Source organism: Mugil cephalus, chromosome 20 (genome assembly GCF_022458985.1).
Source record: "Mugil cephalus isolate CIBA_MC_2020 chromosome 20, CIBA_Mcephalus_1.1, whole genome shotgun sequence".
NCBI classification, from domain to species: Eukaryota; Metazoa; Chordata; class Actinopteri; order Mugiliformes; family Mugilidae; genus Mugil; species Mugil cephalus.
The window spans coordinates 17,523,122-17,541,240 of record NC_061789.1 but is presented as its reverse complement, the minus strand read 5'-3'; the positions used below and the strand labels follow the sequence as shown (position 1 = coordinate 17,541,240).

Sequence of the window (18,119 nt, the reverse complement as noted above, 5' to 3'; positions counted from 1 at the left end):
GCAATAACTGGTTATTTTTATTGAATTCTATGCAAATTACATTTTCTTATCTTTCCCTGTCCTGACGGCCAGCAGGTAATTGGCATTTTAAGCTATAGCAACACACACAGACACACACACAGTCACAAGGCCAAGTTTATTATCTCCACCAGATGGCAGAAAGGAGACCATTTGGGATGTACGCTTCATTATTTAACATTGTTTATGGTCAAGCCATAGTTGAATTACATTTTGAATTTGGAGCTTATGAACCATTTGCTCCACGTCTTATTTATCACTGCCTCCAGTTAATACCCAAATAGATCTGGCTTGTATTAATGCAGATTATTAGCATTAAAACGCTTCGCGTAAGGGAACGGTGTTTACTGTGTGATATTACATTAATGTTAAGCAAGTACATCTATGACTTTTAAGTGACAGTCTAATTCCATGTTTAACTTTAAAATAAATGTAAATTGTGTGACTCATTTCAGTGTAGTGTATCAATAATATAGTGGTGATTTGATGTAATGCATACGTGTTTGAGTGTGTATTCTTTTTTAACTGTATGGATCCCACTCTAAACCATACACACATAAACTACACACAACGCAGTTACCCACAATGCTTTTGACTCTGTAGATTCATATTAAACTGAAGTGAGGTTGTGGATTGCCACTAATGTCACAACTGTGCACACCTTACACAAACCAAAATATATATATATATATATATGTTGTGGCAGAAGAAACAAAATCTAAAGTCAAAATCTACTGTGCAGGTTGGCATTATTTATAAAAACTTTATTTTCTTCTTTTCAACTCAACTGCTGTTTCTCCAAGTGATAAACCCAAACCACAAACATGGTACATACATTAAACAGCACACAGCGCCATCTACATCATTGAAAAATACACGGTCTACAGTGGAACAAAGCTCAAAAAATGATAATACGGAATATATCACAAGGTCGCCCATGTTGCTTGAGATTTCTAAAATGGGAAAGAAAGAGTTGCAAAAGAAGGAAGAAAGAAATAAAAAAAAGACGAAAAAGGAGAGAATTATAGAATTTTAAATACTGTAATGTCTATTAGACAAACACAAAAGAACAAAATAAATCCTTCCCAGTCGCTCAGTGTCCTTTGTCAACTGGTGCTTCTGCTCAGCTGAGGAGGTATTTACGTAATTCCTCAGGTCATGCAAAGGGGTTGCATTAAATTGGGGAGTGCCGGAGAAACAATTATAATAAAAGAGAATTATGTTAGAGAAAATAAATTCATATATACATAGATTTATTTCTTTTTGGCTTATACATCGGCTAAGCAAAGCTATTCATTCCTGAGGTGCAAGCCTGTTTTAAACATTTAGCTTTTGTGCAGCAAAAAAAAAATGGGATGCATAACAACAATCAATCCTGACCAAAGACAGGTGTCAGACAACAAAATAAACTGACAAACTAAACATCCAAAAACCTACATGTGGCCCAGCAGCGCATGAGTCTGTGCAAGCATCCAATATTTCTATGCTTTGCAACTTCTGCTGTTGGCACAGTTATGCTGTCAAACATAAACTTGCTTGTGTTTTTTTTTTTTTCTTCTTCTTGTTTTTTCGCCACAATGTCATGATGCAGCAACAGGAACTAATGGACGGACAGGCAGAAAAGTTAGCGAGGAGCAGCTCGGCCCCAAATATTCAAGCATAACGATCAGACATGTGATACTTCATAACTCTGGACGTCTTCAGGAGAGTGACAACAGCCAACAGAATCAGCTCTCAGGCAGCAAGGGATCTTCATCACGCACATTAACGCAAATTACAAGACCAAAATACACTGACCGTACCTACTGGTGTGAATGTGGTGCAGGAACAACAAGAGAAGCAATACAAAGACTGTCAGTAGAATAATGCGAGGTAGCATTGATGAGGGGAACAGAGGGACCTGAGAGGACAAGCAGGCAGCGCTGGGTAAATGCTTAGATTTGCATTTCTGTGTTCCAACAGAAGACAAATAGCCCTGTGAGAGTGAGGGAGGTGGATAGACTCCCCTCCCAGGTTTCAGCTGGTGAACAAATCAGAAATACATCTTAAACTTGTGCATGTGTACCTTTGTGCTGATGTGTGTGCTGTCAGTTGCAGAGAGCAAAGAGCGCCACTCTGCCTTTAGGTTAGTGTATACGGATGTGAAAACTGACTGTAACTATCCAGAGCAACAACGCGGATTATGCTTTCAAGAGCAAAACAAAAGAGTCTTCATTTGAGTTCCTTTTTCGTCAAAGGGCGAGATCAGTGTCACAGTCAATATACTGACATCCCATTCACAAAGAAGAAAACATAAAATAAAAACATTCACTTCCTAAAATAACTTCATACAGTAGCATCTTTTTTTTAAAATTAGTTTAAAATCAATTGGAAATGCATGCACAATGTGAATGAATATTACTTCTTCTTTTCTTTTTTCACAACACTGTAACATTGTAGATTTTGCATTTTACTTAGTCTGTTTTACAAACATATATGGACACAAATAAAACTATAAAAAGTCATAGACATGCATGCTGTCATGCTGAAAAGAAAAAAAAAATCACAACCATTATTAACATTTCACATTATAGCAATATGAAAAAAGAGAGAAATTAATGGAATTAAACCATGTCAATGCAAGTTGGGAGGCAGGGTTCGTTTGGTGTTGTCGCGGCTCAAAAGGTCACGCGTCAGGACTGCTGGCCACCCCACTGGCTCTCTACGGGTCGCCGGAGAAGCTCCTCTACGTGCCTCGCTACATCCATGGTGTCGTCTAGGTCGAAGTCTCCGTCCGCATCCAACATAGAGTCGCTCCTGCCATGAGACACAGGGAGAGGGAACATCACCCACAAATCAGCAGGAGCAAGAATACACTGTTTACACACACGCACATGCAATGACCACACACACTCACACAGAGCTCATATGATTGACTCACATAGGTGGGTATATGCCGTAGGCGTGAGGGTGACTGACAGGTGCAGGAGAGGCTCCTTGATCCATATAGGTTGGGTTCCCACTTGCTGGGTCTGGATTAGCTGTAGCAAACCTGTACCAATGCACACACACACACACAGAAATACACACACATGAAACAAAGAAAAAAAAAACCTGTGAGCCTATGCTCAGCAGTTGCCTAAGCAACTACCCTCAGCGTGTTTTCCAACCCTTACTGCATCATTACGGTCATTTTCTCTACTCCGGGTGAACCAGCCATGGAAATAGGTAGGGTCCGTGGCTTGCTAACTAACAAGACTAACTCTAATGATGAGTAGAAGACAAGCTCGCGCAGGAACCTTGTCCATCCTTAATTGGCCTCCTCCAACTGTAGAAGCTAACTAATAGCTGATCTGAATTCAGGGCCTAGTATTTTGTGATTAACTCTAAATGTTGCTTCAGAGAGAAAGACGGACGGGCGGACGGCAGAGAAGGCAGAAAAAGAGGGGGGAAAAAAACAGGAGGAAAGGAAAGGAGGACGGATACTTACTCAGGTACCACTTGTTTGATCTGTGGTTTCACGTAACCGTCCACTGCTTTAGCTACAAAACAAGCAGAATAGCGAATAACTGCGAGCAGTGACCAAACAACAGTCAAGGTATCAGTATGATGTAAACACATTTGTTCAGTGGTGATATTCAGATTCGGACATAACCTGTCCATATAAAAGGTTTCTTACAAAGTGGTGGGGTGTAATATTTGGAGAAAACCTCATCCTTGGGTCTGTCGGGGTAAAGGAACAGCAGGTGATTAAGGTCGCTGATGCGGTCAGCCAGAGAGCGAATGGAGAAGTCTTTGGTTGTGTAGGGCATGAGGTTCCAAACCATTCTCTCTCCTGGAGAAACACAGCACCCATGCCACTTAATCAACAATAATCTTTTTCATTTCAGTATCAGAAACTCAGCCATCCCTTCATGTGTTGACATTTCAAAGTGCTGACATCGATCGAGCTTTAAATGCAATAACAGTTTGTTTGAGTCACATGTGAGTAGTCATGAATAGCATCATGAGTAGCATCATAATGGTTAGACACACTGTATTTCTAGATTTGTTTTAACTGAAAACATTATCTCATCATATTTCAAAGACAGAACGGACTCAGATGTATTGGTTTACACACTATACCTGCTTTATTAGGATTTTCTGCCACCCAGGCAATTGTAATTCCTCCAATCTCAGAGTCGCTAAAGCGCAGAAGGAAGGTACCGTTGGGTTTGGACATCAGCATGTCCTGAGCCTGCTGCTTGTTCACAAAGCCCAAGATGGCTCTGCAAAGAGATGAGAGATTCAGAGAAAGTCTTTCCCTCTCTTCCACTGCTCTTCATTTAAGCCCTGGCATAGTGAAAATAGCAGGTTGCCATGGAAAATCATGAAAGAAAACCACCGGTTGAGTTGTCATGATGGACAAAATGGGGACAGGAAAACATTTACATTAACAGAGCATGCAGCCCAGCTGTCAAATATTAAAAAAAAAGAGAGAGAGAGAGAGAGAGAGAGAGAGAGAGGTGCTGCTTTCATTTTTCTGCTCAGCCACATTTTCAGTTTGAAATTGACAGTGACAAATAAAACCTCTGTAGTTTTCTTACCCGTCATTCCAGTGGGGCTTGAGATGCTTTTTTGTGAGTTCCATCACACCATCAAACCACTGCCAAAATGTAAAGTTCCTCCCCGGCAAGCTTTCCTGTAGAGGATTATCACACGACAGGATTCATTCAAGCAGATGTGTCCATCTTTTATAGTGTTTTTAGATTCCCTCAAGTTCATCCACTCAAGTATGAGAAGTATTTCCTAAACCCATTTATCGTCATTCCAGTTGCATTTCGTGTTAACACGTGTGTACATGTTGTGTATCTGGGTGAAGTGTTGAAGTGGGCGAAACTTTATGCTCCTGTAATCTAATAAGGCTGATGGTTTGTGGTGGATGTGAGTGCATTTTTTTATTTTTTTTTGCGCCTTCACTGGCTGCTTGGAGAGAGAAAATGAGGCCTTTTACTGTGTGGACAAACAGGCCCATTAAGATGAAGACCTGGCTACCAATGAGTCGCTCTCGCTAAAGTCAACCCCACAATAAGGGTGCTTAGACGCTGCAAATGGAGCAAGAAATATGTGATATATGTATGCATGTGGTTGAGACTAGCCTAAGGCCTGTTAAAAATGCAGCGAGGGAGAAAATCATCTCTTAGTGATGATAAGAGATGAACAGAATTATCTTCATGAAATATGTATTTTTGTATTCACTGAGATAAGAGAGAAACTCGGCTGACCCTGTTAAACTGTGACCATGTCATAGTCATGCTCCGGTAGTCGTCAGGGTTGTTGCTGGAGCTGCTAAAGGCCTTTTGAGCCAGGAAGACCAGGTTCTCCTCAGACAGGCCCCGATTACTCTGCACCTCTGCCTTGTACTTCATGTTGATGGCATCGCAAAGCTGGGGCCAAAGCACCTTATCTGGAACGAGGAAAGGCACCCGACCCTGTAAACATGAAGGGGACAGCAGAGGATTTCCTTGATAAATCATCGTCATCATAAATAAAATGTGCAGACATGATTCAAGGATTTTTATTTGTCATTTTCAACCATACAGAAGCATGAGATGGAACGAAACCCATAGTAACTATAATATGTAGATACTAAGTAACTAAAGTATAGACACTAGTAAACAGTGACTAAATAAGATAAATAAAATAAGACAAATAAGGTAGAAATAGAAATAAAAATGGCAACAAGCAGCATGAATTAAAACACATTTAATCTTAAAAAAACATATAATTCAAGCTTCCATATTCATACTGAATACACCGTATTCAAACACATTAATGTACTTTTCTTATGAACCAATTAAACTGCGTAGTGTATTAAATATATTTCTTAATTCATTCAAAAAAATGTTTTTGGTGAACCAGCACCATTCGAACATGTCAACCCATCACATCAATTCTGGGCCATGGTATATGAACGACGATTTGTTCATGCCTTCGCGGTGACAAAGTGATCACTAAGCTGAAAATGAATTTGGAATGAAGGAATATTTCATGCCCGTAACTGCAGCGGTTCATAGATTTATATGACAGATGTTTATGCAACATTAAACACAAAGGCTATTTCAAAAGTTCAGCCATCTAGAGCAATTCTGAACACACAGGCACACACAAACGCACGCACACGCATGCACGCACGAAAGCATTTACTTACTGGCTCTGCAAAAGCATTGTCCCACAGCACAGTTGCTGTGGCATTATTGTCTTGGCTACCATGAACGATCACCACTACAGGAAGTGACAGCGTCTGTTCGGGGAAAGAAGAAAGGCCATTAGTGCTGGAAAGATAGGACGTTGTTTTTGTCTCTATAGATTTAATCACAGAGACGCTTTACTTCTTGTCTAGGATATAGATAAATAACGACTAGAAACAAAGAAGGTTCAGATGGTTCATATCGTGTATATAGAGTATATCACGAAACATTTTACTTTGAAGATAGACGTGTAAGACTTTCTGAGAATATATATTCCTACTATCGCAATAATGGATAGTATCTCTGCGCCACACAAACCTTGTCTCCCCACATGTGCTCACCTTTACTTGAAAGACAAGCTCATTGCTTCCAACGCTAAACTGGGACTCGAACAGAATGGTGAACTTCTCTTCTGTAACAGATTCTGCTCCTCGTCTGTCCGATCGCTTGATCCTCTTTAAAGACTGCATGAAAGATGACATGTGTGAGAATGCATGGCACATTCTGAGCTCTTATTGGACAAATCATACACACAGTATATCCCTGCATAATTCACGGAAGAGTCAGACATCATGGCTGACACATGATTATGAATAATCCAGGCTCTGCGGGTTCAATAGACAGAGTCTATGGATAGTACGAAGGAGTTGTTTTTTCAACTGTAATTTCATTCTAGAAATCACAGTTTCATATATTCAATATCCAATACTACTAAAAAAACACTCCAGTAATGAAATACCTAACTTGGCATTCCTGGGTTTGCAGCTCTCTAGTGTAGACCCATGGCCGACAACCTATTTAACTCATTATTATTTGTGTAATAATAAGTGACTGGACACTATTTCCTGACACAAACTGGACAATTTGAGGGCAGGGCAAATCTGTCAGTGCTTCATTATCAAGCATAATACCTTGCGCGCTTTGTGCAGAATCAAGGTAATGATAGTAATTTTCCTTTATTTTCTCCATAATGTTGCAAAAAATAATAATAATAATCTACTCATCTATGCAACAAAAACCCACTCACCATGTTCCTGAAGTGGGCACTGAGGGTTCCTGTAGTCTGGTGGTACTCCATCACACAGTTATTGTTGAGAATTTCACCACTGCTGTCGCTGAAGAAGAGAGACGATCGACGATGTATCGGTTAGTTTTGTGGTCCAGTGTAACGCACTCAAGTGATTCACATTCTCTCCCCAACATACGTTATAATAAGCGATGCTTGTTCACACAGCAGCAGCTAAGTGAGGAAAATGCATTCAGGGTGCAGGAATAATGTTTGCTCACGTTTTAATTAATACTATCTCCATCGTGTCTACAGGAGAAACACCAAACAGATGTCTGTGGACAAGCGGTTTAGATGATACACTGCAGATGACGGCTGAGCTATTAAATTGCTCACCAATTTTCCCACTAGCTTCCTGGCTGACCTAGAGTCTTGGAAGGTTTCTATGAGTCAGGAGGAATGTGGAATGAGGTTGTGGAACAGGCTAAATGTGGATTCTGTACCCACACCATAGATTCCTCTGAGGCACTGTTTAAGTTCCAGCCATGTCTCTGTGGTGAGGTCTGGAAACACACTAGGTCGGAGTTCAACAAGGGATCCAGAAGTCCCTGTAGTAAACTATAACACCTTAACTTAATGGCACAATGGGAGCTTATTGCAGTGTACCCTCTGAAGGAAGTGGAGATACTAGAATAGTTTTTTTTTTTTTTTTTTACAAAAAGATGAGAAAAGTTCTATGAGAAAACACTTCTATATTTTCTGTCTTCATTTTTTTTTTCTAAAAAAGAAAAACTACAATGGAAAAACTAGAGCAGCATAAAATCCAAAATGTCCTGATTCTGTTTTGTATGTTTTTAAAAACCACACAGGCATAAATGGTGCGCTTTACTTACTTCCTTGTGTTCTCATTTTTCAGCAGTGCTTTGGCTTGCTGTTCACTAATGATGGTGGCTTTGACCTGGGGAGGGTTCATGTGCACATTTAACTTCCCACCCACTAGAAGGCGCACTGTGGCAGCAAACTTGGTTTGGGTTTTCAGCACCTGTGGAGGCTGTTTCTCGATGATGAAGGTGCTGTGGGGACAAAAGAGGTTGGAGTTTTAGTTAAGGTGAACAAGGCCCTGTAGATTAGGTGCCTCGCTAGACATGACGTAGCAGCAATTTGCTAATTGAAAACCTAGCTTACGCACAACTGCATTTTCACAATGACATTGTACCATAACATCAACCAGCAATTATGCAATGATCACACAACAAATTAAAGAAGCAACCCTATATAAAAATGTCAATGCATGTCAAATAGGACAATCCAGCTGGTTAAGGCAGAAATTATTAATACACATTATGAAGTCAATTTTATGTCTGCTATTGAAATGACCTTAATTGTAACTGTGCAAACTAATGGAAGGTCACGTTAGTAACTCCTGTTCAGTAAACCAGTAGAGTTAACAATTAATTTCTTCTGAATTGTTGGTCTGCTTTTCTGTCTAGTTTTTTTTTCTGACTTCCACATTAACATAAACTGAGATAACAGTGGGCACAGCATAATGATTAATCCTCCAGGCTCAGAGTGAGCTCGGATGCACACAAACCGTTGTTATGAGCCTTCGAGCCCTCTGGTGTGTAGTTAAACTACAGAAGACAACACTCTCCCCTTTCCAGTGTAAAACCTCCCGGGGCTTGAGGTTAATATAGATGAGATGTCGTTGAGGAAACCTTTCCTACATTTGTACTCTGCGTGATAGCTGTGCATTACTGTCGGGTCTCAGTGTGTTGTGTGCCCCCGCAGAGACTCCCTTTCAGAAAAGTGGGAGAGGACAGTGCCGCTAAACATCAGAACACTTCTAGATCAGACATGCAGAAGAGCTAAAGGACCCTGGCAGATGTCCCTTTGGGGCCACAAGTAATGGACTGAAACAAGTTACAAGTGTCCTTGTTTTCTTTTAAGCCCTCGTACAGTGCATGCTCTTTGTGTCTGCTGATCGCTTTACACTCATTCAGCTTACATCCTTTGCTTAAGCCTTAAGGGTACATTTACAGTCAGTCATGACATATGTTTTCCTCCTCCACATGAGGGATAATTTGGTATTGGGGTTTGAACGCCAGCTTGTTGCTGTAATGTGTTAAATGTAAACATAAATATCCAAACCATGGACAAATCTTTACACTTTACAAAACATACCTAAATCCTAAATATAATCTCACTCAAGGAATAAGTCGCAAAACAGCTTTCAGTATAGTATTAAACTTCACTTGGTGTTAGTATGGTAACAAATCGTATTGCCAAGTCAACCGGGAAATCCTAGGGACTATAGGGTCTAAATAAACTCTTGCAGGGATTACACTAAAGGAAATGCTCTGTCTTAGGCAGATGCTCCTTATCACTCACACTGTGCTCCTTATCACTCGCACGGTTAAACAAGAGAACCCAAAAATGTTTTCCTCATGTGGATTGAATCATTAGGTGGAAACATTGGGATTCCTGAGTAATTCAGTTTCAGAAAGAGATGGTATCGCTCAGTTTGTTGACCACAAAAGCAAAGTAAGCTTGTGTATGTCTTTATCTTTGCTCTTGTTATGTTAAATTGATGTCTGTGTATGTTTGTCTACATGCTACTAGACACTCAAATTTTCCCCCAGGGTATGAATTAAGTATTTTTCTATTATATTTTACTTTACAGGACTTTACAGGAGTGGCAATTCCTCAATGTAATGAACGTATCCACCCACTTTCACAGATGCTAGGGCTTACAGAGATACTATATTAATCTGAATTAATTAAATCAAATCACGATTTAGCTTAAGGAAGTCAGAGGGAACTTAACACACGGACCTGGTGACCAATGCTGAGATGATATCTGTGATAGTACTGTTGAGTTCGTTGAGGAGCTCCTCAATAGGTCCAGGGATGGGCAGCTGTTGTCTGAGGTGCTCTGCCCTCCGAATCTGCTGCCTATTTTGCCAAATAGTTTCTGCCAGCTTCTCACACCTGCACACACATAAACAAGAACACACAAGTAGTGGTGAACAGAGGCACTGCGTTTGAACATTGCTTGCATCTACACTGCAGCAAGCTGTACTTAATGCTGAACAACAACACTGTTCTGATTAGATAGGTGAGAATTCTTTGCATCAAAATAGGCCCAGAGAGCATTCAGTCTGAAAATAAGGGGTCAGACAGACGCCCCTTCTCCACCAAAAATAACCTGGTGCTAGTTCGGTGCTGGTGCTACAGCCAATTAAGCACTTGGTTCCGACCTGGCGCCTCCAAAGAACCGGCTTGGTTTTCCGTGGGCCAAGAGTCAAGCGGAGCCTCGCCAGACCCATGTCATTGCATTCGCGTAAAATGCGATCATGTGACAGTTGTGGGTGAGTCAGACGCTCGCTCAGAAGGACAAGAAAGAACATGGAGGACCTCATTTTAACAATGCAAGAGGTGCTCTTGTCTTTACTAGCCTCTTTATGGACAGTCCTATGGCTGAGTACGAGGCGGAGGTCGCATGTTGCCCGGACACATCCACGTTCCAGATTTCTGCGCGGAACAGCTCATGGAGAATTTGGTGGAAAAACAAAGAACCGGTACTAAGTTAGGCGCTGGGTCGGAAACCAAAACCCAAACCCTGGTGTCTGTCAGCCTATGTCAGTCAATGCTCCACTTAAACGAGCCAATAAACGGAGGATATAAACACAGTGGTAGTCGGTTGCTAGCTTGTAAACCTGTGACCTTTTGTTTTAGGAGGGAGTTTAGTAACTGTGATCTTGGTGGGAGGTGGAAAAGAACTCACCAGGACTGAAGGATGTCCAGACCTCCCTCCGGCGGGCCCCCGTTGCCTGCCAGCTGTTGCCGTCTCTTCCACTGGATCAGCTCATCATCCAGAATAATGGTCTGCTGCTTCCTCAACAGCTGCAGTGTTTTCTGATGCTTCTCTGCCAGGTCCTTCACACGGACGGACAGGACAACGTTTCAGTTCTTTTGTATGTGTATGAGTGGCTCACTGGCAATCATGCACTGGCACATACACTGCACAGCTAACAGAGTTCATATCGTTTTAATACTGTATATGAAGAAAATAAAGTGGGTTTTTGCAACATCTGCCTCACCAGTCTATATTTCTGTAGTGTGTTGGCCTCTCTAGTCAACCATGCCTCCACAGTGGCTCTCTTGCTGAGAAGTGCCGGCTCCCGGAGCTGACGATCTGCAGGGGGCAGCGTGGCCAAGCTGGTCAGCTGAGCTGAGGAGGGGTGGGGAATAGTTAGAAAAACAGGGAAGAAAATAAATCTCTATATTTCAGTCTGTGTACATCCAGTGTAGCACAGACACTAAAGGAGCTAGACAGTGAGGTCTGTATTACACAGCATACTGTAAGTGAAAAAGTTGCTACATTATGGAAGCTCCAGTTGCTGTTTTTCCTTTACTGTTCTGCGATCTACAGGACTCAACCTAATAGCTGTCAAGTGTATGTGGAATGACTTCCTTACGATAACAATGTTGAAAGCCTAAACAATTCATGACTGTTTTCTGTCACTTAATTTTTTGGGTAAAGGGTCAATAGTTTCAAAATTGCATCCACTCATTTCCCAGACTTCATATTAAACATTAATCCCTGATGCAACTATTCTGGTCTAACCTTGAATGCGGAGGCTCTCCTGATACTGGATAATGAAGTACTCCTGGTTGTGCTGGAGCTTGCGCAGGTCATTCTCAGTGTCCTGGGTTAGCAAGCGGAGCTCCTCAAAAGCTTGGTTGATTTGTTGGTATTTCTGAGACATGCTGTCCATCATGCCACCCACAGGAGAGCTAGACTATCAGTAACAAAGTGTGTTTGAGAGACAGGCACAGAGAGGTGAAGATAGCAGTGGGTTAGGGAGTAGTAATAGGTAAGGCTGTTTTTTTCACTGAATGATGCATGACCTTCATATTGTCTGTCAATGGATTGTTTATGATGGCTGTTAAGAGAAATGGCTGGCCACTACTGAGCCGAAAGCTGAGATACTAAGGATATCCTCGGGGGATGGAGGAGAGAAATGAAACCAATCTGGACATGATGGATTTACCCCTGCATGCATGTGGCAGCTGAGCGTTTTGACTATAAAATCACCAGTGACCACAAGCACATACTGAGGTAACACTGCAAATTAAGATGGAAGCAGTGGATTTGCACAGGCAAACTGAACAGTCACTTAAAGGTCTGAATGTGAGCCTAAAGTTTCAGACTAAACAGGGTGAAATTCAATCAGTTCATATATGCATTCCACTAAATAGAAAGGGCATGTTGTGACTGAAAATCAATTTACCACAGGGGTTGCTGTGAGTCAGAGTTTTACGCACTGCTGGTTTATGGTTTTATAACTGGGTGCATGTTATAAACAGTGAAATATTTCATTTTCAACTTCCCTCTACACTGGTTACAGAGGAGTGATACCAAAAGATTGCTTTAACCACCAGGCAATTTTAAAGTACGATTGAGGAGGTGCGGGTGTTTGGAAATGTGTGTTGATATCACATTTATAAAATGCGAGGGATTCTGCGGACAATCAGAGAGTAGTTACCCGAATGCCAAATCTCTGAATCAGCCACCATTATGTAGTTAAAGCTGCTGTGTGTGCTTTCAGGCTCAGTGCAGGCTATGAAATGAACAATGGATGGAGAAACCACAGGTGTTCACCCAGGTGAGTGCTCGCACATACAATTTGCAGACATGCGTCCTACTTACATTTGTAGCCTCTCTGACGAGCCTCTGCTCTGTGTAAAGGATGTGTTTGATACATCGGACCAACTCCAGAGGACACCGGTCATACGTGCTCTGAAAGATAAGGAGCACATGAGCTGTGTTAAGGCCTGTTAGCCACTGACGACAGGAGCGGCTGCTGCACCCCGGGTTCACCAATTTAGCTGCGCCAAAGAAGCTTGCTAAGTCCTGAAGCCAACGCTGCAGACACACTGAGAGCCATTAGTTTAATCATACCCAACATGGCACATGTTAGAGACACGGCTCGTTGGAATACACACAGTACAGCTTTTTGTGTGTTACAGTGATATGTTTTCTGCTAATGAGTTGTGTAACAAAAAGCTGCTTCACTTTCATTTAAATTTTTTTATTTGTTTCATCATGCTGAGGACATATCACACATTATGAGAAAAGATAAGTGCTCTTCTGCATTATTGGAAGGAAATTATGCTACACAGCCAGCCCCATTCCCGATGTTTCTCTTCCTGGTTTCAGGGAGGGTAGAAAACAAACAGAGGAACAGATCTGTGAGCAGAGAGTCCAATCATAAATAGCGGTGTTGGCTGGCTACCACGGCCGTCACTTTGGCTGTCCTCTTGTTTTCCTTGTAGTGGACACAACCTGTTCTTAAATGTTTTGTGCACTGTGTGCTCTTTCTAAGAACTACAGCAAGTGAGGCGTTTTAGCCAAACAGTTGTACCTTCCAAAACACTTGCTTATGATCCCCCTGTGAACTGTTCCAATGTTTTGCTGAAAACAACTGCAAATCTGACTTTATGGATATTACTCTTCGGTTGTCTTCGATTTATTGTATTGCTTGAACAGTAGGCTCTTCATGGACAAGTCCCCAAAGACATTTTTTTGCCAAAACCCACAAGACTCATTTCTTGATATATTTGAGAAATAACTGACAGCCACAGTTGATACATATTGCATCTACATACTGCCATAGGCCCTACTCACCCCTATTCATCTCTCCTACTGCAAGCAAGGACAATTTCGGCCTTGTTTAGGCTTCTGTTTCACTGGGAGATAAGTTAGCACCAGTACTGTTAGAACATAACTCTGGTAACCTGGAACTGGTCCAGCAGATCTTTACAGGAGAGTAATCAATTCTCAACTGAGTGGTCGCAAAGCAACTTTCCATTATATGTGGATGGGGATGTTGTTCTGGTTTTCAGGCTAGCATATTCCTAGGGATACAATACTGTTCTAAAATAAATAAAATACAATAAATAAATAAATAAAACTCACCTTAAGCTGGCTGGCGTAGTGTCCCAATTTGATTTTAAGTAGGAAGCCATCTTCTCCGACCTGGTGTTCAGCCTTGTTCTGCAGCTCCTGTATCAGGTTGTCCAGCAGACGTTTGGCCTTGAACTCCTCTTGTGGGTTCTCCAGGTCTATGGCATCCCTAAGAACACACATACACAAATGCCTGAATGCAGGACACATACAAGAAATGTAGAGCCATGCATATCACACTCAACTGGATGAATAAACTTAAGATGTTCAAAGAACTAACCACAGATGGACTGAGACAGGCTAAAATGGGCAAATGTCTACATGTGTTCTCATGAACAAACATACAGAATGACAGCATTTGTTCAGAGACACATGCTGGCATTACACAGGAACCAAAGTTTCATTATTTAGGTATTCATAAATAAATCAGTCACAGAGACATTATTATAGCTTGGTTTATTCTTGTGTTGTTCATTAAGTGAATGAATATCCTCCACCTCCATCTCCATCCAGACACCATCTCAATTTCCTCAGTATCACTGCCAACTGAAAGTTGGCGACACTTCATTCATTCCAATTGTGCTGTAAAGAGACTCACCAGAGCTGACTCTCTATCCACTGGGACAGATAATGTCGCACCTCTATGGGGAAGTGCTGACCGTACAGCGACTGCATCTGGTGCAGAGCATCTCCCTGAAGCTGCTGGGCCTGGATCCACACTGCCATCTTCAACACCCTAAATCTGAGACAGAAGTTGGTTATCGATTAGACAGCAGGGGACACAGATAATGAGAAGAGTAAATAACAGGATGTTAAGAGATAAGAAAAAGAGATCATTTAAGGTTGCATCACATCAAGCCATTTTGAAAGTTTCACTTTCAGTTAACAGTTCACTCCTCCCCTGAACAACGATAGCTGAAAGAAGTTTGACCAAGACTTAGAAGATCTTTCTGGAGAAGACATGGTGTATATCTGAGTGTGATTATTTTTCAGTGAAGGGTCAATGTATAGCTGAGGATCTTAAAAATAAGTTTGTTTATGAAGGTTGTGAAAAGTTATACTTGGAAAAAGGAGCTAATCTTAATTAATAAGGAACAGAACCAAATTCCCTGACCTGCCATAATAATCGTACACGGTGGGGAATTTGTGAAACTAAATAAATGTACAGTTGACAGATGTTTCTGTATTCCCTCTAACGCTGCAGCCCTCAAGTCATGAAGGCCGAGTCTCTCATGTCTATTAGACTCGTAGAAGCTCTTCTGTGGAGCCAACAGCTCCACACTGAGAGTCACGGTTGAGAGGCTTTGTGTTGGGCCATTGCTACTTGTTTCCAGTCAACACACCCACTCACGCTTCTCAAAAGTGGCACAGTCACTGTCAGTAAAAGACTGAGAGATATGAGTACGCGGGAAGTTTGTGGCTTAAGTGCGTGAGTGTTTGCGTATGTGCATGTGTGTATTTGTAGGTGCTTGTGGTGTCGGTGGTTCTGTTTGACAGTGTGCGCATCAGTGTGTGCGTCCGTGTGTTTCGGTGTAATGACACAAACAGACCTAGACATAACATCTCCACACAGAGAGAACAATAATGCAGAAAGGGAAGGTCATCCCCTGTATGACTCCTTCTCGGTCTTACATTTCTGTTTCTCTTTTCATTTCTCTCCAGCCCACTTCCTTAATCGTGCATCTAGTTTATAATATCCACAAGACTCACCAGAAATTTTCCATGCTGGGGTTGTTGGAGAAGGATTTTTTTTTTTTTTTTTACCATTTGCTTCTCCAAGAACATAAGGTAGCCAATAATTATACTGTGAAGAATTTGAAACTGTGCACTTGGCCACTGGCAGTGCATCCAAAGCAGGAAGCCACATCCCTGCCTCATATTGCAGGTTGTCCCACGACTTACACATCCATTATTCATCCGCCTAATGAGCAATGACTCAAATGTGTAATAAATCTATAATAATAAATCAATCTGATGAAAAACGTCTTCCAATATGATTACCAGTAGAGTATGCCAAGGTCACGTCACAAATCATCCCTCAAAGCCAGGCCCAAGTTAGCGCATGTCAACCTACTATACATGCATGCCGAGCTATGACAAATGAGCTCAGCGAGATAATTCCACTTCTATGCATCTGTAGACACTAATCCTGTCAGCTGATGCAAATGCTCCTTCAGCGTCTCACCTTTACATGGAGAAAAACCCTTGATTCATAAATCCTGAGGGGGTGGCTTTAGCAAATAAATCACACCACTTGGCAGGTGAGGCTGATTTTAAGGGACTTTTAAGGGAATTTTTAAAAAACTTTTATCCAGCCATTTTTGGATAAAAGGTACAAAGAATCTGATTCATATTATGTTAAGGAGAAAAGAAGAAAAAATACATTATTTTGTTTAATTTTATGTATCTGTTTGTGAAGTATTGGGATATAATTTCTTCCTGGCTTTAAATCAGGAATTTGTAATGTTTTAATATATTATCTGTTTCCCCTGCTACAGCACACAACTAAAACAAAACAAACACAAAGTTGGTTCTTTTTGTTAGGCGCAGTTTTATCAGATCAGTTAATATGTTTGTAGCTGCTGATATTTTGCAACCTGCAAAATGAAACCTCTCATATGACGCGCTCTATTATCAGCGCTGTACTTATAAAATGTGAAGATTTGTTTTTTTTTTTGTTGATTTTTTTTTTTGAGATTGCATTTGAGACAGAAAGCCTTACGATGTGTACTCACACAAATCTTTTCAAAAGACAATTAAGAGCTTTTCAAATTAGTAATCTGTACAACTGATCTGTGAAAGAATCAGCAGCGAGCATCAGCGCTCAGCTATCAGCTGATTGGAGGATGAAGTGAACAGGAAGAGCACAAACCTTTTCTACCTCCTCCCTCTGTGACACTCATTGTGGGTGTATGACTTTGTTTCTGCAGCATCCTGTATTACACAGATATGCAAAAAAAAAAAAAAAAAAGCCCACACAGAACCTGCTGGGAGCTAAAGCTAAATATTGTATTTGTTGTGCTGCTAAAACACAAACTGTCTTTTGCCTGTCTCCTCAACAGCTCTTGAAGGTGGGAGCTCCAGCTGCTTGTCTACCACTTACAACTTAAGTCTGAACCCAAAAGGAAACTTAGATGCTCCCCAGCAGTTTAACTTTCACTATGACACCTGTGCAGCATCTATGCCCAAGGATAAATCTGAGATATACAGTAAAGAGAAACCTACGAGATCAGTCTCTTTTAGTTTAGAAACGCTGTAGCATGTTACTCATTCTATCACTAACCTCGACTATGACTTAAACAAAACTTAAACTTACCTTCAGTTCAGTGCTAGCATGTAACAGCAGGAAACTCAAAAAAGGAGCACCACAAACCTGAGACAGACAGAGAGAGAGAGAGAGAGACTAAAGGAGGAAGTGAGTCAACCTAGGGTGATTCTGAGGAAACTATCTTTTTTTTTTCATAAGGACCGAAGCATTACCAAAAAGCATGAGAGGCTGACAGGAGGGTGGAAGACAGAGTCCACTGAAGAGATTTATCTTTACCGTGGTTATCTTAGACACAATAACAACATAATGATTTAGCTGTACTTTTAGAGAGAGGACAGTTTCTTCCCAAGCAGACAGACAAAGCTCTGGATATTTAAGCTGCTGCGATTAAAAAGACATTTGTGGCCAAATCCACAAAGATGTTAGAGATGTGAGAATCTGGTTTAATTCAAACTGAATTAAAAGAGGTTTTCCAAACAAGACTGATTATAAAAAAATAAGTGAAAATGAAGGTTTACAACTGGGTGTGCAGAACTACTCGGCGTACAGTATGCCAAAGAGTGTTACCACATTAAGACAGTTAAATAGCTCTGTATTGCATTCATCTGTCCTCACTAAATGCACATATCTTAAAACCAAAAAAATGAA

The 18,119-nt window shown here is 41.1% G+C and overlaps 1 protein-coding gene across 2 annotated transcripts in view; it reads right to left on the bottom strand.

The window, feature by feature from the left end:
- Positions 1–761: 761 nt before the first annotated feature.
- The window catches only part of stat5a (signal transducer and activator of transcription 5a), a 41,310-nt gene continuing 23,952 nt past the window's right edge, over positions 762–18,119 (bottom strand). Inside the window, exons 2-20 of one of the 2 annotated variants that reach the window (XM_047572086.1) lie at positions 17,520–17,576; positions 14,802–14,945; positions 14,216–14,372; positions 12,947–13,036; positions 11,861–12,035; positions 11,334–11,464; positions 11,018–11,169; positions 10,066–10,221; positions 8,127–8,306; positions 7,255–7,342; positions 6,569–6,691; positions 6,188–6,280; positions 5,262–5,468; positions 4,584–4,678; positions 4,123–4,265; positions 3,677–3,832; positions 3,488–3,539; positions 2,939–3,049; positions 762–2,814 (exon numbers count right to left, since the gene is read on the bottom strand). In XM_047572086.1, the coding sequence (XP_047428042.1) occupies positions 2,691–2,814; positions 2,939–3,049; positions 3,488–3,539; positions 3,677–3,832; positions 4,123–4,265; positions 4,584–4,678; positions 5,262–5,468; positions 6,188–6,280; positions 6,569–6,691; positions 7,255–7,342; positions 8,127–8,306; positions 10,066–10,221; positions 11,018–11,169; positions 11,334–11,464; positions 11,861–12,035; positions 12,947–13,036; positions 14,216–14,372; positions 14,802–14,929 (2,361 nt within the window). In that variant the 5' untranslated portion in view covers positions 14,930–14,945; positions 17,520–17,576 and the 3' untranslated portion in view covers positions 762–2,690. The remainder of the gene's footprint in view (positions 2,815–2,938; positions 3,050–3,487; positions 3,540–3,676; positions 3,833–4,122; positions 4,266–4,583; positions 4,679–5,261; positions 5,469–6,187; positions 6,281–6,568; positions 6,692–7,254; positions 7,343–8,126; positions 8,307–10,065; positions 10,222–11,017; positions 11,170–11,333; positions 11,465–11,860; positions 12,036–12,946; positions 13,037–14,215; positions 14,373–14,801; positions 14,946–17,519; positions 17,577–18,119) is intronic. The other variant, XM_047572085.1, reaches the window with a different exon arrangement.